Source organism: Anguilla anguilla, chromosome 3, assembly GCF_013347855.1.
Source record: "Anguilla anguilla isolate fAngAng1 chromosome 3, fAngAng1.pri, whole genome shotgun sequence".
In the NCBI taxonomy this organism is placed as follows: domain Eukaryota; kingdom Metazoa; phylum Chordata; class Actinopteri; order Anguilliformes; family Anguillidae; genus Anguilla; species Anguilla anguilla.
In genome coordinates this window covers 49,036,919-49,058,821 of record NC_049203.1, presented here as the reverse complement: position 1 = coordinate 49,058,821, position 21,903 = coordinate 49,036,919, and the positions used below count along the sequence as shown (strand labels likewise).

Here is a 21,903-nt window from a genome sequence, read left to right as displayed (position 1 = left end):
CGAGCAGGTGACACAGGAGCTAACCTTGAGCGGCTGGGCGTCCTCATCATCAGAGTCCTTGAACTCAATGCAGACGGCTATGTTCCTCGCCTGAAAATGGAGGGAGGGAGGGAGGGAGGGAGGGAAGGAGGGAAGGCAGGAGGGAGACAGACAGCACAAAGCTGACCCACATAAAGAAAACGTTTCTGGGACACTCTTTCATTGCTAGCAGGCACTTCTCAAATGTTTCTCTTGTTTCTTGTAAATGTTTTCAATCTGTGTGTTCAGTGTGATTTTACTGGCAAAAGCATTCGACTTGGCAGGCCAACATCAGATCTTAGTTGATGTGCAGCTATCATCTGGAGGCAATTTAGAGGGTCCTCATACAATTTCAAATCTTGGCCACAATAAAAATTGTTCCCTATATCTTTCCATGACTTGTATGTTTGCAAAAGCTTTATTGATATTCACATTTATTTAGATAATGAAACCGTTAATGTAAAATCAAAGATAAATAAAACAGATGAATCTTAATGTATTTCATAATGTGAAGCATAAGCTTCTGAATATAAAGGCCATTCAGAATATTACAATAATGGACAAATTATTCTTTATTCCAAACAAACGAATGTGATTTTTACTAGGTACCATGAAGCCCAATTTTGTGCGCTTACCTTGGCAAAAGATTTTTGGCTGTCGTACTTCAGGTGTCTGGGGTAGACATAGAGGTGGTTGTTGTAGTTGGTGAAGGGCTGGGAGCACTTAGCTATGCACGGCACAAACTCCTCCACTTCAAATAACACGTTCGTCTTGCCATTGGCCTCAAAGGGCCTCACGGGAATGTAGGAGGAAGTGACACAATCTGCAAGGCGGAAAGGAAGATGGAAACAGCATGGGGGCGATGATGAGACAGATCTCCTTCAGAGGAAAAGATGGTCAGCGACAGTTCAAAGCAGACGTCTTACTTGTCAAGTCTGGGGCCACGGTGTCGATGGTCACGTCCAGATTTCCTAAGACGACTGGAAGTTTAGCCATTTTTTCTGGCCTGAGAAAGAGAGACACACAAGTACCAGTTTAAGCCTTTGTAGCCTTGGGTTTTAGAAGATACATAAAGCACAACTTAGCTGGAAACTCCCCCATAGAATTAGTGAGTAATTAAAAACATGACAGCCTCAAGGAACCCCAATGGTATAACAGAATGTGCAGAGGCCAAAGACATTCTGTAGCACAACCCCTAGCTCAGTACATTTCGACTGTACAACTGACTGCTGTACGCTGTTAGATCCCAAAACCAGACTGAACTAGGGTGCACAAGAATGTTCACAAAACGGTACAAACTTTCTGAAATCCGCCAGCAGTTTGAACATGTCTTCATTAGAGAGCTTGCTGCTGTCCTGCCGGTAGATGGCTGAGAAGCGGGAAGCCTTGTCCAGAGTCCCCGATGCGTCTTTAAACAAGGGCCTGCGCAGGGGAATGAGACAAGCTTCCATGAGAAAGAAACTTCACACACCACATTCCTCCTGAGAGCATGCTAGGTTTGTTCCTAGCATTCTCTCAGGCCTCTTGGATAATGGTTCCTCGGGATTTGAGCATTTTTCCACTCTCTCATTCTCTTTCCACAGCTCCTGCAGCTCCTCAGAAAATCGCGGGCACAAGCAGACCTCGTTTGGAAAGACAATCGACACCCCGTGACACATCCAGACTCTTTCACAGCACTAAAGATGCAGAGCCATTTCCACGGCTCCCAGTGGAACTCTAACCAACTGTGAAATGAAAATCTGCTCTTGAAAATTCAGGCCATTTATTGTTTGATGAACATGGCTTTTATTTTTGGCGAGCTAGTGTGAGCGAAGCTTACTGATCAAAGACCAGAAAGTCACCTCAAGGGTCCCAAAAGAGGAAGGCATTACATGTTGTGGACAGAGGGAAGATTTATATACACAGACTCCACTACTGGTCAGATGTCGCAGCATTATCATGTTAGTTCTGCCTCTAGTAGTGTTGGCTGCTGGGCAGACTCAAGTTTATTTGTTTTTATTTAGAGGACTGAATTAATTGATCAGAGCCAAGTAGCACAAGCTTGATTCAGGGTAGTTCCATTCAGTGACACTGTACTTCAACTGGTTAGAAATCTCTAAGTTCCGTAAGACTGAATCTCCAGGAATATGCATCTGAGTGATTCACACATGAAGACAAAAACATTCCAAACACTTGCTTTGACAGATCCTTCACATTTCAAACTGACTGTTTCTTCAGAACCCTCCCTCAGAGGCACCTAGTCATTGCCAGAAGAACAGACCAGAAAAAGCAGCCTGTGTGAGTGACCCGTACCTAGCCGCCCAGGCGAAGGGCATCCTGTACTGACCCAACCGACTGCAGGCCAGTTTGGCGTTCTTCAGGACCTTCTGCGCTGCCTGACAGAGAAAGTGAGTCAGAAAGAAGAGCATTGTTTCAGAAAGACAGAGAAAGCAATTATTTTAAGTGCCCTAGTGAGTCCAATTAAGTTTGCACAACCACTGCCAACATTTCCATAAAGCACATTATAATACTCCCAAATGCTCTTAACGCAATCTTTATCAACTCATCTCATTACTGGAAATCTCCTGAATGGATTATGACCAGATTTGCAACTGCAATTACAACAGCCTGATAGCATAAAGCTAACAGGCTAATATTCGTAAGCAGAATGAGTCTTTATTGGTAATCATGTTGACGTGGCTAATGGATAGAAAGGGCAATCACACATTTAATTATCATTTGACTCAAGTTAGGGTGGGTCTTATGCTTGTCCCTTCGGGTCTGCACCTTGGTGACATCTGAGCTCTTCATGTACGGTTCAGCGCAGTGTGTTATTCCCCCTTGCAGCACCTTCTCAATTCGAGCCACTAGGAATATGTCAGGGTGAGGACATGTGACCGAGAACACTCCCTGCAGGAGGACAGACAAACACAGAAGAAGGACAGTTAGAACACACACTATCGACTGATCTGAAATTAGCGCTGAAAAGGAAATCAATGCAGTCGTCTCCCTTGCCTTCAGCAGAGTAACAATAAAAGCTCCTCCTATTGAAAAACAATAATGGTTGGTCTCATTCACATCCACCAACATGAAACAAAACCCCCTTTGCCGTCTGCAGATTCAAATTACAACCACAGATTAAAGGAATTTCTGATACGCAAGTTAGTGGCAGAGCAAACTGCATTATTTCCCTCAGGAAATAAGTGGAGAGACTATAATCTACTAGAAACCCCTGCTCCCCTCCCTACAGAAGCCATCAGAGATGCTCTTATTTTAGAAGTGCGTAGGCTAACCTGTCTGGGGTACTGCAGAAGCCCCTCCGGCAGCCCATTGACCGCCCTCTGCCCCCCAAGCAGGGAGTCTCCACAGCCGTTCATGTGCAGGCTGCTGTGGCCGGAGACCATCTGCCGGACCGAGGCGTGGTTCAGGTCCACGTGGAAGTCCGCCGAGATCTTTCTGCTGTTCTGGATGTCAAAAAGCGACAGGGTGACGTAAAACGGCTCCACCTGCAAAACAAACACACGCAAAAGGTCTTTAAAGGGTAGGTGCATTTTCTAAACAGATGCACCATGTTTATAGTGGCGAATGCTGAATTAGGATTGGACAGGACATAATAGTGCCAAACACATAAGCAAAACTACTGTGTCGAATATGTTCCAGAAAACCTGTTAAGGGAGTGGTATGAGATGGGGGTATTAAATTCATATGCTCCATGTGCAGGTGTTACCCATCAGCAACTGAGAGCCAGATACCAAGAGGTTATGGCCCAGTGCCCTGCTGCTAACAAAGCCTGAATAGTGGCAGGACAACATCTAATGCAGAAATGTCAACGCCTATATTCAATATCAAATTATGCAAAGGATTCATAATGATCATGTGAAAGAGCTAAGGTATCACATGAAAGTCATATCACAATGTAAATGAGTCATAAATAAAGCAATGCAGCCTTATTTAGCATTAGACACACAGAAAGACTCATAGCCTACGTTGGTTGTTGGCCCCTCTTCATTTTCAGCCACACAGCTTTGCAGATTGAAGGCCAAATCATTGCAGTTCACCATAATTCGCTTCCCAAACTTCTCCTCAAACTGCTTAATATCCGGCTCCATTCCAGAAAAGTCAAATTTCTGCCACAAAAAAGACAAAATGAAATCAATCATCAGGGTTATTGCCTTTGAGGAGGTTAGGACCGGAAACAAAGGGAGCCAAGGGGAATCAAGGGCCAGACACTTGAGCTCCAAATGACAGCCATCGTGGCTTTCATGTTCCTGTCATATTGCACTTCATCATCAGTTACAAATCAATACACTGACCTGTGTGTCGGGGTCCAGGGTGAACAACTTCAGTCTGGTCTCACTCCTTATTCTCGATTCAATATCTCTCGCGCTCTTGTGGGAACACAAAACAAGATGGCGGTCAGGGCTTCAATAAATAAAAGCACACAGCAAAATTCAGCAGACGGTTTGCGAGCGGAACATTTTTTAAGACGTTCTGCAGGGAGCATAAAAATGTCATTTGGATTGAATCCGCGTATCTGCAGTCCTGCTGTTGCTTGGGGTGTTTGGGTTCATTCTGGATCAGGAAAGTGCAGAGTCAGAAGTACAGTGCAGAGAAAGTGCGCTTTACACAATAAGCTATTCTACAGTATCCACTTCCCTTCCAAGCCCGTTTCCCAGGGGGCAGTCATTTTAGTGCACAGGCACGGGGTAGTCACCTCAGTGCAGAGGCAGGGGGCAGTCACCTCAGTGTAGAGGCAGGGGGCAGTCACCTCAGAGTACAGGCAGGGGGTAGTCACCTCAGTGTAGAGGCAGGGGGCAGTCACCTCAGAGTACAGGCAGGGGGTAGTCACCTCAGAGTACAGGCAGGGGGTAGTCACCTCAGTGTAGAGGCAGGGGGCAGTCACCTCAGTGTAGAGGCAGGGGGCAGTCACCTCAGTTCAGAGGCAGGGGGCAGTCACCTCAGAGTACAGGCAGGGGGTAGTCACCTCAGAGTACAGGCAGGGGGTAGTCACCTCAGTGTAGAGGCAGGGGGCAGTCACCTCAGAGTACAGGCAGGGGGTAGTCACCTCAGTTTAGAGGCAGGGGGTAGTCACCTCAGTGTAGAGGCAGGGGGCAGTCACCTCAGTGTAGAGGCAGGGGGTAGTCACCTCAGTGTAGAGGCAGGGGGCAGTCACCTCAGTGTAGAGGCAGGGGGCAGTCACCTCAGTATAGGAGGGCAGTCACCTCAGCGTAGAGGGGCAGTCACCTCACTGTAGAGGCAGAGGGGAGTCACCTCAGTATAGAGGGGCAGTCACCTCAGTGTAGAGGCAGGGGGCAGGAGGGTGGGGGAGAGGGGGCGGTTCTGCTGGATGGCAGGGCATGCAGAGGGTACTGTAGAGCCACTGACATATGGAGGCAAGCTGTCCTTCAAACTGGCAGCCCACAAACCAAGGCTGTCACGAGACTGCCACGTTCCCCTTCCTCAGACACACATGGCATCCCTCCGCTGCCGACATATGGCCAGCCGTTTCAAAGCACAGCACATTTCTGACGGAGCGCTGCTCCGGTCAGGCTCGCAAAATCGGCAGCAGCCACGCAGTTCAGCACATACTAAAGGAAATCATAAGGAGCAACTCTATCTCAAATTAGTCAATATCCAGAACATTCTTTCCAGTCCAGTGTTGGTTCTTGGGTTACTTTACATAAGTATTGTCTGTTTTATGAGCTATAAGCTGCAAATTTATATTCCACATTTGTAGGACAGCGGACACATTTTCCTCTCCAAATCTGATACTTTTCTGTTAAATTTCCCAGAATTCCCGGCACCAGATATCCAATGACTCTAATAGAGAAACATGTAAAATATGCTTTATATATCACAACTGAGCTAATTAAGGCCATATGTCTGAGGGCTACACATTGGAGCCTAAACATGGAGGGACAATTCAGGTTCAGATTCTCAAATGGATTCTGAATTCTTAAATTGACACTTGCTCAGGAAATACAAAAGCATGAGTAGCATTCTCGTTATACTTTGTGTATTTGAGTACAGCTCCAACAAGATCCCCCAGGTGTACCCAGGTTCTACATCATAGGGATACAGTGTGAGTAATGTTGTATTAACTACTTTCCAATGGCAACAGGACCTACCTGAAAACTCTCTAAACTCCCAGAGGAGCTGTCAGCCTTCCCCAGCTCATCGTCTGTAAAGAAGATCAGATTACCTTTGATTAATCATAACCATAACACACAGGCCTAACCATAACCCACACACGTAGCACCATTTCCTCCCTGTATGAAGAATGGGAAGAATGAAACTGGAGAATATGATGTAGCAAAACATCATATAGCCTTCACTACCCTCAAAGATAATAATATATCATATTAGCAGTGAAAGGTTAAAAAACTGATTTCACTCTCCTAAAAGTGGTCTCACAAGCCAAATGGCTTTTCCTGTGAAAGTACAAAGATCGGACAGGCTTTTTTTGCTCGACAAAAAAAAAATTGTGAAATCCCGCAAGAGGGGGTGTTATTACAGCACCTTAAACAACAATGAGCAGGCGCGTTTGCGAGATTAGAGAGCAGACACACTGGCTGTTGGCGGAGCGCTGAGATCGGAGGGGGACAGGGGAGAGCGTTTAAAGGCTGGGTGGTCCGCAGCACCTCGCTGTCTGCCTGGGGGAGCTGGAAGCCGTGGCAGGTTTCCCAAACGTATTGCTACACCGGGGCAGGAGTCGTCCCGCACCACGCTGACTGACATCGCCGACGGGGAGCGCCGCACGAGAGGCGGCCCGTCACGCGGGTCTACGGCCGAATGAACTTCCAGCCAAAACAGCCGCGTCAACTAACGCCGTCATCGCTGATCGGCGGCTGCGGGCGACGCCACGCGACGTCATCCGCGAGCGATTAAACGTGCGATGCCTCCATACGGAGCGCTGGAGGCGGGGACTCGGGGCTTCAACTGTGCTACGTCAGTGCTTCCTGAGAGCTACGCGCAGTGGTGGTGCACTCATCGGGAACAAAGCTTGAAACTAAGCCTTCCTGGGGATGCAGCTGTGCAGTCCTGTCTGGGGGCTTCTCATTCCAAATCAAATTTTACATATAGAGCACTTTGAAAAGAATTTGCCACAATTTGATTCGCAGAAGACACCCCGGCCTACAGTATGCTGCATTATTCTCCAGCCTCTGACTTGGCTCATTCAATTCTGAACTTCCTCTTCTGCAAGGGAGGGACCTGATGAGAGGATATTACTGAATAGAGAGTACATGGAAAATAGTATTTTCAGGGTCTCTCTCTCACACTTATTGACTGAGGCCTAAAGGACGTACACACACACACAAACACACACATAAACCCACACACACACACACACACAAACACACACACACACACGCACACACGCACACACGCACGCATGCAAACACACAGACACACAAACTAACACACATAAACCCACACACACACACACACACACACATAAACACGCACACACGCACACGCACGCAAACACACAGACACACAAACTAACACACACAAATACACACATACGCACACATATCACACACCATCATGCAGGTCCCCGTTCCTCTTCTCCTGCATGGCGAGCTCAAAGCTGGTGTGGAGGATCTTGTTGAGGGTGCTGATCCACTCCTCCATCTCGCTCTCGCTGTCTGCCGCCAGCAGGTAGGTGCTCTTATCCTGCATCTTCAGCTCAAAGGCAAAGCGACGCACCTTGTTGTTCTGGAGCCAGAAGGGAGAGAGAAAGCACAGAGGCGTTGCTGCATTTTTTTGACTTGACATTAGATGGATGCAGGGAGGCTATCAGGCAGACACTGGTTTACACGTGCACATTCCATAGTAGTAATGTGTGGTGTGATGCACGGTGATGTCCTGCACTTTTATCTTGTGAAATCAGCGAAGGCTTCTTAAGGTCATGTTGCATGTTTCATTCCATTCCGCTGAATATTTATGGTGTTAAATTTCATGGTTATTAATATATTTTTTTTTAATTTCCGAAGGTGAATATTCAGTAACCAGCCCAAAACAGAATGTTCTAAATCATCCTCCAAAGTTAACAGTAAAAAAATATCAAGTCACCAGACTGCAGACTAAACTCAATAGACAAAGAGTGCTGGCAAGCTCAAATCTTTGAATGCAGTATCACGGAAGGAAAACAGCTACTTGAATGTTTTCTTTGCCTGTGATGTGTTATTTAATAATGAGATCGGTTTCAGAAAACAATGATCTTTATCTTCACGTACTAAAAAGGGGGTCCAGAACTCCCACCACTAGTGTTCTGCTAATAAAGGTAGTATCTGTTTCTTAGATGTGCCTTAAATTCCCTGCATTTAAAAACTGGGGAACAAATTTGCTGGCTTAGCGTTATGGTGCTTTGATCTGCGGTAATGGCCAGGGCCACAGAGTACGCAGCAGGCCGAGGAGTGCGTAAAAACAGTTCCATGTGCGCAAACCGGCACGGGGCTGCCAGGACTGGAGCAGAGCGCCGATAAAGCAACACAGTCAGCACAAAGTCAGTTAGTCACTGCGTCGTCCACCTCTGCTACTCCTGAAGCAAATGCAGCCTGCCTTATTGAACTACGGCTTTGATGGACGTGGAATTCGAGAAGGAGGCAAATTCCATTCGAGGAATTAAATAAACCTCCTCCCTACCAACACTGCCTGGACAGTTATTTTTATACATCAGTGACTAACACCGCCATGAAGAGCAGTCAAATAAAACAATGTGCATCATGACAAAAATGCTTTATTCATCTCATCAGGGCAAGAGGGTAATTAGGGCTGAACATTTTTTAACCACTGAGGAGTTAAAGGCAGTAACAGAAGGAAGAAAACGCTCATTACGTAAAACACATCAGACGAGGCGCATCGCTCACTTGAAAGGAACCCAGATGGTTTCTTTCATTAAATGATCCTGAGCACAGGGGAGGGAGCTGTCAATCAAGCCCAAATTAAGCGAACATAAGCACTTTCCAGTGCCTCCTCCCCTACCCCAGCCCCTCTAAATCTGGATGGCGACAGCACTTGAGAATATAAGAGAGCTAATTAGGCTCTAACAAAGAATATCACCGGCTGTGAGGACTCCTACTGTACCTAAAGAAGAGCCCTGACATTTTCCACTGCAGCAGATGCACTTTTTATAACGCTGGAAGAACGCCGTCATCCCGGAGTTCACATTCCAAGTGGGACTGACAACAATAGAATGCAGCGGAGCCAGCGAAGCAATGTGGCAGCGTGCCATCAGCCTATGCGGCCATTTTGTTCCAGGTGAGACGGACAGTAAAACAGCGAGGCGAGAGCCACGGCTCGCATACCGAGATTTCACGCTCCCTCAGCCGCGCCGCACGATTCGTGCTAATTATTCTGCCGGCCTGCGTCCGTCCAGGAGGCTGGCCCTAAACTCCCTGCTGGCGCTATTATAAACCAGTGCAAATGAAGAAAATATGCTGACCTCCTGTTCAGCACGTGGCTGTATAAATCCATAGATTGCACACAGCAGGATAAAAGGGAGAAATCCTGGATTATTTCCCTCGCGACGCATTAGGAATGAGGATGTGGTCAGACAAGATGGTGAACAGCTCTTTGGTACTGATGGAAAATCCAAAAGATGTCCTGGGGTGCCAGACCATTGATCAGTAGATACATTTCAAGCCTCTCTTTCTCTCCCTGTTCAATCACCAATTACACTGCTCCTGAGTTACCACCCACACCCAGATTAAGCTCACACGTGCACTCCTCCAGCACACCTATAATAATAACACCTATTTTCCACAAAACAAAACACACAGGACCTGATTTACTAAGACCTTTATGCGAAACCTTTTAGCACATGCAAAACGAATAACACAACCAATGATTGGTGCGAAACAAATACTATGACCAATCATTGGTCATGTTATTGTTTTTGCTTGTCCTAAAAAGGTTTTACGCATGCTAATGGTCTCAATAAATCAGGCCCACAGTGTGCTACAGGAGAGTTAGCACCAATCAGATGTGAGGTACATCTCCCAGTGACAGCTGGTAACCTGTAGGGGCCTGGTGAGCAGCTCAGAGGTGCTCATGCAGAGGTAATCTGAGAAACCCTGGCTAAACTCAGACTTCCCCAGCAGTGTGAAGCCCATTATTTCCCACTGCTGCAGGCTCCCAGCCATAGCCAGCTGATGACATACCCCAGACTTGAACTAGGGATGTCTAGACTATAGGGCTTGGCTTATGTTCATGGTCAGAGCTTTTAATGGTTGGGCCATTATCAGGACTGAGTCCCATAATCCTGAGGCCACAGTGATGCATTTTGAGGAGGGGAACTAGAGGCCAGGAGCAGGCTAGAGGGATGTCATCAGGAGTGGGTGTCCCATAAGGGAGGGGGGCTTTAAGAGGAACAGAAAACATCTGAGGGTCTTTAGGGACCTAGAGTTGGAAAAAGGGGTGCAAGAATTATTCTGGCCAGTCCATCGTCACTCTATTTGTCATAGATTCCACCGTTAATAACGCGCAGTTCCGCTTCCAGGATGGCTGTTTCGGTTTATAATTGGAGTACAGCTATCTTGGCAACACAACACACGTCTCCCCATATATCTTGAGCTGCATGAGACACAGACGAGCCACGTGTGAAGCAATGGGGCCAAGGGAAAGAGCTGAGTCAGGAAATGCAACAACACAAGTGGAGAAGTCATCCAAAATCCTGAAAAGCAACATTAGCTTGCTCCAAAAACAAGAGAACAAGATACCTACAAGGCATACAACACATTGTTTTGGTACCGTACTTCAAAACTAGCTGTTTTGAGAAGCACCTCTTCTGTAACAGAAGCCTAAAATCAGTATGCCCATCTTCTCCAGTTTTTCATACCATACTTCAAAACTAGCTGTTTTGAGAAGCACCTCTTCTGTAACAGAAGCCTAAAATCAGTATGCCCATCTTCTCCAGTTTTTCATACCGTACTTCAAAACTAGCTGTTTTGAGAAGCACCTCTTCTGTAACAGAAGCCTAAAATCAGTATGCCCATCTTCTCCAGTTTTTCGTTTTTGTTTCAGAAGAGATTAAGCAGAAAAATGTAATTCAATAAATGGGACAGTGGGATGAAAGTATGTACTATAGTACGCCCTAATCCCAATGGAACTGGATAAAAACAGACACATTAACTCCCCTTCTCCCATCCCACACATTAATTAAATGAGATCGCTGGGAGGGGGGTTATTATTTCTGATTGGACGGGGCCGTGCCGAGTCTCTGGAGGCCATGGAGTGTCTGCAGTCCGCTCAGCACCTCCAATCCCAACTCCAATCCCCAGCGACAGGACAGCGACAGGAAAGACAGCCTGACAGCACTGCTGCTCACAGCAGCTCCTTTCTCATTTCACAGGGAAAAAAAGAAACAAAAACAGCTCTTGGGTGGCCTTGGAGGTAACAGGACCCAAAACGAGCTGTGTTCCTGCACCACCGAGCTGAATCTTCTTTTGGTTTCACAAAAACCCTATTCAAAATCATTCTTCCAACTTCTGTGTGATGTGTGCGAACAGAGATGCTTCTCCACTGCAGGGAAGCCAGTGCAAGCATTACTGACAGATACCCCAGAAAAGCACAGGGTAGTATATGACCTACGGTGACCTTATCTTCAGCAGTGAAGAGTCAGCTGTAACTGATAACCTTCAACAGAGATAAAGTGCATCTGAGGCTCAGATGTCAGCCTTATGACCGTACATTAGGCTAACACATACAGTCTAGGTATGTGTGATGAGACCAGTCCTACTGCCTGCTGAAGGAATTTTATAACTTCACTAAAATTACAATGACAAACATTTGGCGAAAAAACGAAAGAAGACACTAAAGGAGGGCCTTAAAAACAATATCTGAAAAATAAATGCATCATACTGGCAAAAAAAAAACATCACAGTGGGTTACAATTCATCAGGTTAGTTAAAAAGTGACACGCTGTAGGCATATACTTCATGGAAGTCTTTGGCCTAAAGACAATGGCTAGGAAATACCCCATATTTATTGTCTTGGAATAGCACTTAGAGCAGATACTGCCATAAATAAAAGTATAAATACAAATACAGTAGTGTCATGCTTTTTTACTACTACAATAATTCCAGTACTTTGGAAATAAAGTACAAGAGTAAAATAAAATAAAACTGGGTAGTAAATCCAATGCCGATTGCACATGACTACAAACAGCCACACAATAATTTTGGGATAAAAAGCCATGTAACCCAGTATTAATAATTTTAGTGTACTACTCAGTCACTCCAAGCCCCAGTCATTCTGAGTATATTTTAAAGCAATCACCTGAACAACCCCCATGCAGGAGTCCAGAAATATTGTTCCTTTAGGTTCTTTGGAGATTTTCTCGTCCTTGTAGAAGTTGAGATTGTAAGAGCCATCTACCAGCTGGGTCAGGTGGAAATATCTCCTCTTGAAGGACTAGAAAGTAGATTAAAAATGGAAGAAACAAACAGTCCATCAACAACATATGCTCCTTTTATAAAAGAAAGAACTGCGAAATCATATTAGGGCATAGAATGCCTTAATCCTTATAGAATGAGATGAGCTGGAGAGTAGTGTATCCTGCTGCTCCTGAACACATGACGCATGATTGGGGACATGACTATCTAGCAGGATGGTAGTGAAGGCACAGTTGGCTATCTGTATCTCATAAAAAGTCAATGTTGGGCACAGACCTGTTTAAAAAAAAAAAAAAAAAAAAAAGAATTCTACTTCTAGCTTTCATTTTCTGACATAGCATTATGGTTTAGTCATGTGTGGTTTTGAATAAGTTGTCTTAAGGAACACTGACAGAACAAAGAGCTGGGCGTGGACTTTCTATGTATGTCAAAAATTATATGATAAAAAATGGAGACACAAGGTTTTTATGACACTGGTGCAACATAATGATGATAATGATGATGACAATCATCACTGTCAGCTTCAGAGCTCCAGATGTCTTTGTGTTTGCGGTGTGGATGGGGAAAGCGGTTCCTCTCACCCTCATGGTCACACTGATGGCACTGTTCATGTTGCCTTTGTAGAGCCAGCCGTGTTTGCTGATCCCTCCCTTCTGGGAGCCCAGAGAGGCAGTGTCCTGAAAAAGCAAATATAGGCCATATTAAAATCTGTTCACCCACACACACATACACACACACGCAAGCACACACATGCACACACACGTATACATATACGTATACGTACACGCACACACACACGCACATGCGTGGGCCCATACATGCACGCACACTAGAGAATAGCAAAGTTTTCAACAACGAGTCCCTCCCCCTGGCCTGAACTCACTGTCACCCCAGCTGTGTTTGGATGGTGGGGTGCGGCCCTACAGCTGCCCAAAGTCTGATGAAACACTGGCTCACGAGGGGCGTCAGGGGAGGTCACGAGGGAACGGTGAGGAGGGAACAGCCCTGGGATGGGCCTGAAGCATGAGGTCTCCATCTGGGCCCAGACCCAGGGCCCCAGCTTTTTCATAAGACGGAGTCGTTAGATAAACACCTCTGACAAGTCTATCTTACGTACAACGAATCCAGACCTCTTTCTACCTCGTTCTACAATACATTAAGGAAATTCAGCACTGGACCTATTTCAGCTGTTAATAATACACTTATGATAAAAGAATAAGTGAAGACTGCACTTCCTGCGTTTAATTTCTGATGCACAAAGGAACGTATAATCATTTCAGGCAAATGCCTCTAAAGGACACATTTAGAGTTGCTTTTGATCATAGTGAATCCTGTTCATTGTCAGTTTTTACATGATAAAATGGTTCTAGAACATGTCTGCTGTGATTTTATTGACACAAAGCAGTCATCGCTCAGCATAATAAATCACATCCATTATTTATGATTCCGTAGCTTTTTTTTAGAACAATGAAAACATCTCAAGCACCAGTGCAGAAGGACATATTTTCAGCATGTCATAGTTTCATCTGCAGAGGGTCTGGAAAGTTCCAGAGACCTGTGTCCACTCATCATTCCCCATCCAGCTAAAGCCAGTCCCTGGAGGGCTGCTGAAACCAAGCATGTGTGCTTTCAGAGGACTGCAACTACTACCAGGCAACGGCAAAATCAACAGTTACCTCAAATTCCAGCATTTACTCAAATACCTGCAGAACTAATCCTAGTTACAATGGAGCCCCCCTCCCACCTTAAATCAGCTGTGTTGTGGATATTTTAAATTTTTTGCCATTTTCTCCTCAATTTAGTTGTTATACCAATTCCCCGTGTGTATCACACAGTCCTAGTCAATCCGCTATCCTCTGTCGGTCTGGGGAGGGTGCAGACTACTTCGCCAGCCGCTTCTTTTCACCTGACAGCGAGGAGTTTCACTGGGAGAATGTAATGTGCGTGTTACCAGTAGGAGTCGCTAATGCAACAATCAGGACTCATACCCTCACCGGCTTCCCACCTGCGAACACTGCCAATTGTGTTCGTAGGAACGTCTGACCAAGCCAGAAGTACCTGCTGGAGAATGAACCCGGGTCTCTGCGGTGGTAGGTGAGTGCTTATACCTCTACACTACCCAGACGGCCCTGTGTTGTGGATATTTAATTTCCTGTCTGCAGTCATCGAGTGGGGACCCTCATAAGAAGAAAACACATTTTCTTCAACTGTCAATCCCAAACCAAAAGCAGTGCATATCATAGCATAGAAAATCCACTTGGAAAAAAGATTACACACAGTCACATGACAAACTGAAATACCCTCTCTTAAAAAACTGTAAGGTAATGGGATACACATGATATCTTCTGTCTGAGAGAATCAAGGCGTACTAGAAGGAATCGTCCTCCACTTTAGCATTCGGCAACCTGGGATACACTCAGTATTCAGAGTGAATGAACAGTTTATCTGCTGTGTTTTATAGACCACGTGGTGCAACCAAAAGAGGTGTGGGAGGGTGTTCCTGTCTACGCCTGTCAGCAGGTGTTCTGGTGGGTTGTACTTCCTGAAGAACATTCTCTGCTTTTCCACCTGAGCTCTATGGGATGGACACGTGGAGGCCTGACCTCACTCCGTGTGAGGGGGCTGAGGGGGCTGAGGGAGGATCCAGCCAGCCTACCCTCCAGGGCTGGTTTAATAGCGGGTGACCCCATCACGTCCCACCTCCCTCCGGCTTCATCCTCCATGGGCCTTCCAAGGCCCATAAAGCCACAGTCGTGTGGTGAACAGACGGCATGTCCATATACAGGCCAGAAATCCCTACGCAATTATTTAATCAGCTCTTTTAGTCGGTCTAAACAGAAATAAACAGTCAGGTCAAACCTTTGATTGCTGGAATGAGCACCACTGTGAGGTCAGCTCAAAGAATGGAAAAGAGTCCCTGCTGCACTCAGAAAAGGCCCCAGTTTATTGATTTGTTTGGTCTCATCACTTTTATCTGAAGTCGAAGAGTTTCAGCGATTTGGACTGAAACTTCTAAAGCAAAACCAAATCAGTTCCCAGCAAGAAGTAACCGAACCTGGATAATGTTTTTACTGCAGAAAAAGGAATCATTCTGGGACACAGAATACGCCCCTGGCCACATTCTGATCTTTCTCGGAATGAACTCTGGTAAAGCCTGGAGAATAGTAACTGAATTAATACTGTCAGTGAGCAGATGGTTATTTATTCAGGGTCTGAGATTTGTATAGAAAAACATATCACTAGGTTTTCTCAAAGAGGAATGTCCAGAGCAGACTGAAGGGCAAGCGGATATGAAGAAAAGATCTAAAGTTACAAAGAAGTCCGTGGTTATTCTGTATCTAGATTTGCAGAGGCTATAATGACGCATGGCTTATCAAGAAATATATGAAATTGAATGACTACAGTACTGACTGTGTCTGACAGAGTTGGCAGTGAAAACAGTGAAAGCAAATCTTATCACCTGAAAGAAAACAGTGCTCACGGCCAACTTTAAAGTAAATAAAGAATTTCTGTTGAAATGTTTGACAAACTATTTAGGTGACAGACATTTTTAATTTTAACGACCGCCAAAGGCCAGGGGATTCAGTCCATCTAAAAATGACCATCCCTGACTACCCTTGTCACGAGTGCACTTCCGGTCCCACAGCCTCATATTTCATTGCGATGAGGGCTAAGCCCATTCAGGTTTTGTCAGCCAGATTCTTCCCTGCAAAGTTATGTGAGAGATATCTCTCAGCCAGGTGTCTGTGGGTAAATGCACAGGACACAGGGGTTAGCATGCATCACACTCACCTCATCTTTATCCACGTCTTCATCCACCTCAAACACATGGACAGCCAGTTTATCCGGCCTGGACACCTTACTGCAAAAAAAAAAAAAAAAAAACCCCATTTTTATAACCAAAGCTGACTGAGAATTGACCCAAAATCATATTAGGGTTTAGTGTGACAGTGAGGTGTTACCTTCTACTACTCTCAAAAGTTTGGTTCAGCTCAGCCGATACGACATTTTCAGAATATTCTGAGAGGAAATTGTGTTCAGCGTGAACTGCCTATTTTTAGAACTTCCTCTGATGGCTGCTGTGGTACTTGAGACTCAACATGCCTAATATTGAGTCCAGAGTTTAGCACGCAAACCAGTTCAACTCAGTTTTGGAAACACTTAATTTGTAAACTATGTAATCTTTACTCAGTAACGTTCTCAGGTATTTTGGTGTTTTGGTCTGAACTGGGCTTTAGGAGAATGAAAAAGTAGCACCAGAAGTGATTCCGTACTCCTTTGATTGGTCTCTTAGGCTTTTCGCATCCCTCATGCACTCTGTTTGGCTGTGCACCACAAAGTGCTGCATTTCCAGACTCTGCATTTCAGTTGCTGGGCCTTTTGATTAATTAAGTTTGTTGCCATGTACTCCCACAACTATGGCTCTCCAAAAAACAACTTTAAAATATGTTGTCTATCAGGAAAAGGGCACATTGTGTCCCACCAGTCCTTTTGCACTCAAAAGTTGTATTTCTCTTAATAGTGGCAATGTTTTAAAGCAAAAAAACATTACACAATGCAAACATGAGGTGAACTGCTGAGATTGTATGAGTACACAAGGACAGTTCTTTCTCCAGAGGACCAAAAAACCCCACCAGAAAGTCAGTGAACCTCATTTCCCGTAGCAAAACTTCACCATCCTGAAACTTAATGTCTGGAAAACCCATTCTTCAGTTTACTGAAGATGACCTGTGTGCGTGGCGACACAGGAACAGTGCTAAGAATAATGGGGCTTTCCGAAAATCATTGTCACCAGAGCACACCCAATCCGCACGTCTCCGGGAATGGTCTGGAACGGTGACGAGGGGAACGGAACTCTTTTGTTATCACAGCTAAGTGAAGAAGTGAAGACCTGCATTTCCTTGTTTGGTAGTCATGTTAACATCTTCTGAACGTAAACATTCAGCATGTATAGGAGGATAACAGTCCGCATGACAATGGGCGCGGGGCGGGGGGGGGGGGGGGGGGACGTGGAAACCGTTTACCACATCACATTGAAGGCATGTACAGACAAGTCTTTAGCTGTGATGCCTTATTAAAAAAAAAAAAAATTACACTCTTAATCTCTTAAATGCATTATTTTGACTGGATTATTAAACACACCATAAAAACACTATTTGGCGACAGAGGGCTTACTTTGGAAGCTGGCGGAAGTCTCCTGAGTAATCCTCATATTTGTAATTAACAATGTGCCAGTCCGATTTGTAAGTCTTGATGCACTGTGAAGAGAAAGGAAAAGATCCTGAGAAAATAAATGTGACAGTTTTCCACTCAGAAGGAGTCAGGTTCAGGACTGGACAGAAAAGCAATCTACGTAGGCGCGTGCATGCATGCACGCACACACACACACACACACAAGGGCACATACACACAGGTCACACATTCCAGGTTGATTCAAATTCACAACTTATTCAATGTTGGTAACGAAGGATAAAAATATAAACTACTTTAGCTCTTTATTCTGCACATCCTTCATCTTCTCTTCAATCAGATTATAGCAAATACAGGAAGGGGAAGGGAGATCAAAGTCTATATTCATCCTCAGCAGATACAGTAGTTGGCACAAATTAAAACTCCCTGCAGACCCAGATGAAAGGAGCAATGTTTCTCTGTTTCAAATATAAATTCAGAAAAAGTCTTTAAAGTCAATTGCATAAGCACAAACTGAAATCTGATTCCCAGAGTCAAATTTTACAAGTTTAGAATGGCACAGTAAATAAAGAAAAAAGAAAGTGTGTAAAATTAATTTGCCTCTGCCCTGACACTACCTTAAAGCCATTCTTCTCACACATGCAAATCACTGAATATATTTGTCTCATATTATTGCGAGAGAATGTAGTAAATTACGTGCAACATGATAAATTAGGCGTTCGCATAAAACTATCATAGAACACTCCGCCCAAACTGGTTCCTGAGTTAACTTTTGAGATACAGACAATATTCCGACATGACTAGAATTTCTCTTAGATTTGGGGGATGAACAGACGATCAGACATTTTTCTTTGCATCAGAAGTATGTGAGGGGAGAAGATCTTCCATGTGACATTAGCACACACTACCGCTGTATGAGGCAGCAAGATGCGGAGTGATGTCTGCATTCACAACTCTCCTCAGAGGCGGCCTGAAGTACATTTAAAACATTTAAAACATTTATCCTTTGTTGAATAAGTTGTTATGGCATTTACGATTCTTTGGCCAAAGATTTCAGAACCATGATGGGCCACAAGTGATTTGGGATATGCTTTAGGCGTGTGCGTGTGTGTGCGTGTTTGCTGACACTTCATTCAGGTTGGACATCTGTTCACCATTAGAGGTTCCGGTAACACGAAGATCAGAATCATATTTTTCTTTTTACAAAAAGAGGCAGGGAGGCTGAAGGACATGGCCTGAATGGGGATTCCTCCAGCTGAGTGTTTTGCAATGGGGCTCAGCATTAGTTAAAAGGAAGCAGAACATCTCTCGCTGTGTTGCAGTCTGCAGCTGTTCTGGATGATGTCATACCGCACTCGACCCTGGGTGAGTATGGCCCCATGCCCACAGAGGGTACATTTACATGCACACTCATATTCAGACATTATTCTGAATAAGACAATACCCCAAATAATATATGCGTCATGTAAACAGCATATTTTGATTTAATACCCTGAATAAGGCCTCATTTCGAATATGGCATATGCCGATGAACACACGTGGCATATGCTGATATTATTTTGGTTATTGGAGCACTACCTGGGCAAGTAAACAACTTATTCAGAAAATCCATCTCAATCTGGGCTTTCACAACAGTTTGCAACACATACGACCTGAGGGCCTTGTTTACGGCCAACACTGCAGTTACTAAGCGACCAATCACATTTTAATATGAGCCAGACCGCTAGCAGTTTGCAGGGCACAAGGATAGAAGGCCCTGCAAAAAAGACACAGCATTATTGGATGGAGAGAGAAATGATCCTATTTTTTTAAATTTTGAAAGCTAAAGGACCTATTGTTCCAACTTTTCTATGGAGATCCCCCACCCATACGATTTCAGTAGGACTGCACAGAATCAGATGACATGCTCTGTTCCAAAGTAAACCACTTTCTTCAAATGCACATTCATCTTAATGAAGACCATTGTATCCATCAGATCACTGGGAGGGTCCACCGTGTCCAATGGGAAATCAACAATACTGAGGGAACCTTAGATGCGTTGGGTAATATCATATAGTAGCGATAAGCTGAGCGACTTGTGGTTGAGTGGTAGAGGTAAGTTGAGTTGACCTGGGTAATTTAACCGAAAGCCTTTATTCAGTGTAACTGCTCTCAACTTTGAATATGGCAATATTTCTCATTTCTTGCACATCATTGTGGAAAAGAAAGGAAATGAATAATGTCAAATGACAGGTCTTAAAATGATCTTGAATTTTCCCCTTGAAATCTCCAGCTTCAATAAGCATCTGCGACCTCTGGATTTACAATCAAAGAAAAGCAGACATTGAATTACTTAGTGTGGGCACTGGGTTCAGACTACAGTTACCGTATTCAGTGTAGTAGCAATGAATTTCAAAGAGCTCAACTGCAAAACACTTTCTGTAGTGTAGACTTCAGACTAGGGTTTAATCATGAAAAGTGAGACACAGTAATAAATAAATCTTGTTAACTCTGGAATTTAGGACTTCTGACTCTAAGGATGTGCTCCATCAATCAAACCAGGTGACGCTCATATTGATGGACAGTTCTGACACAAATGAAAACACTCACAGTGCTTAGTTTGATGGCTTCCAGTTAAGGCCTATAATGTCAGGGAAGACTTCTCATTACTCAACTTGAATTTCCAGAAGCATAAAAAAGAACTGCACCCCATAGGATTTGAAGGCTAAAACAGAAGCTCAGCATGGCCATTTCTGTACTAAAAGGAACTGGAGAAAGTGTTCAGGAGTCTGACTGAGTAGCAGAATGAATTCCAGTTTCCTCTAATCTTGTGAGGGCTGTTAAGCAGGCTGGAGCCAGGTTAAAAGCTGTCTGAATGCTAACACACAGGGCCTGAGCTGTTAAGCTACTCGTGCTTAGCTCCATGCTGTGTGCCAACAATGGCGGACACTCACATTTCGGTGCTAACACACCTAGGCAGAAATCAAGGAGAGGAGAAAAGGGAAGGGTCTTACTTCTTGGACGAACAGACTCTGGGCCACCTCCCCTGCATTTTCAGGGACCGAAGGATAAAGGGTCCTTCCTTGCCGCCGGAGTGTTGATATCTGTGAAAGAAGACAGTTGAAATGAACACCACGGTCGACGCTGCTCAGCTCCGCTAGGCTATGGATCGCAGGAAACATTTTCATTTACTTTCCATCCCCAGGCCCCCCACAGGAACCCGAAACAATATCACGATATTTACAAAATATGTTATTTGTGCAATAATGCTAATGTTTGGAACCACTGGGCATAAATGATAGGGCTTTTTGTTTAGATATGGTACATTGTTAATGAATGGGAGACAGGTGCACATTTAATGGTTTGATATTTAATTGTTTCAATGTTACAATTTTGCAGCAAACAAATCCTAGCTAAAACATGTCCAGAGTGAGAGGAGTTCAGATATTTCCTGGAAGAATTTTCAAGCAAGACACGATTCATTAACAGACAGAGGTATTTCAAAAGGGCATTAAGGCATGAAAAAGAAACCCACCCAACATTAAACAAAAACCAGTTCTGTCCAGTAATTATCTGAAGAGTGTGTGCTCAGCTGGCCATGATTTCACCCAGAGCTCCTCAAAATATTATTCCATTCCTGCGAATGGACGCAGATCCTCGGGGGTTGGAGAGGCCTGTGTTTGTGGGGCAGGATGCTCCTCCGCATTGCTCAACACACACCCTGGGCCTGGCAGCCGGCCACCCAGCACACAGCGCCACAAAGCAGCAGGGCCGAGGGTTTCTGAAGGGACTGGCGCATCGAGAAACACTCTAGATGGCCTCTCACGGAATCCACCGGCATTGTTTGCAAAGACAGTGGGAGCGGGTGAGTAGCTGGGTGGGTGAATATGTACAGCCTGTCTTGGAGTTTGGGTGGACACCATAGATCATTAGCCACATTCCCACACGCAGGCTAACCCGGTCGAGACCAAAGCTTGCACAAGCTCACGGGTAAAGCCTCAACCCAAAAGCCAGACTGCATTCATGTTTGATTGTTCAAGGTCACGCCAGAGCCCTCATCCTTAATCCTTCTAGTATAGCACAATTAAATAAATAATCCAATATGGTATATGAAAGCACCTGTAGCTTGCTAATTATTTCATCCTGACTGACCACGGTACCATAAACAAATCTCAAAGGCTGAAAGGCTTATTAAAGTCACTGGAAGACTATTTAGCTAGCTAGCTATCGCACCTGTCACAACAAAAAATACAACCGGAAATGCATTTTTGTTCAAATTTAAGATCAGGGACAAGGAAAAATAAGTCCCTTCTTATTATTTCTAAGCTGCACATAATTT

At 44.7% G+C, this 21,903-nt stretch overlaps 1 protein-coding gene across 12 annotated transcripts in view; it reads right to left on the bottom strand.

The window, feature by feature from the left end:
• The window catches only part of LOC118222980 (dedicator of cytokinesis protein 9-like), a 105,722-nt gene that overhangs the window by 31,182 nt on the left and 52,637 nt on the right, over positions 1 to 21,903 (bottom strand). For all 12 annotated transcript variants that reach the window (XM_035408983.1, XM_035408989.1, XM_035408992.1 and 9 more), the window contains exons 3-18: positions 20,579 to 20,668; positions 17,571 to 17,653; positions 16,188 to 16,257; positions 12,977 to 13,072; positions 12,280 to 12,414; positions 7,542 to 7,716; positions 6,126 to 6,178; positions 4,311 to 4,385; positions 3,984 to 4,124; positions 3,291 to 3,503; positions 2,785 to 2,907; positions 2,311 to 2,393; positions 1,318 to 1,440; positions 945 to 1,024; positions 654 to 841; positions 25 to 90 (exon numbers count right to left, since the gene is read on the bottom strand). In XM_035408983.1, the coding sequence (XP_035264874.1) occupies positions 25 to 90; positions 654 to 841; positions 945 to 1,024; positions 1,318 to 1,440; positions 2,311 to 2,393; positions 2,785 to 2,907; positions 3,291 to 3,503; positions 3,984 to 4,124; positions 4,311 to 4,385; positions 6,126 to 6,178; positions 7,542 to 7,716; positions 12,280 to 12,414; positions 12,977 to 13,072; positions 16,188 to 16,257; positions 17,571 to 17,653; positions 20,579 to 20,668 (1,794 nt within the window). The remainder of the gene's footprint in view (positions 1 to 24; positions 91 to 653; positions 842 to 944; positions 1,025 to 1,317; positions 1,441 to 2,310; positions 2,394 to 2,784; positions 2,908 to 3,290; positions 3,504 to 3,983; positions 4,125 to 4,310; positions 4,386 to 6,125; positions 6,179 to 7,541; positions 7,717 to 12,279; positions 12,415 to 12,976; positions 13,073 to 16,187; positions 16,258 to 17,570; positions 17,654 to 20,578; positions 20,669 to 21,903) is intronic.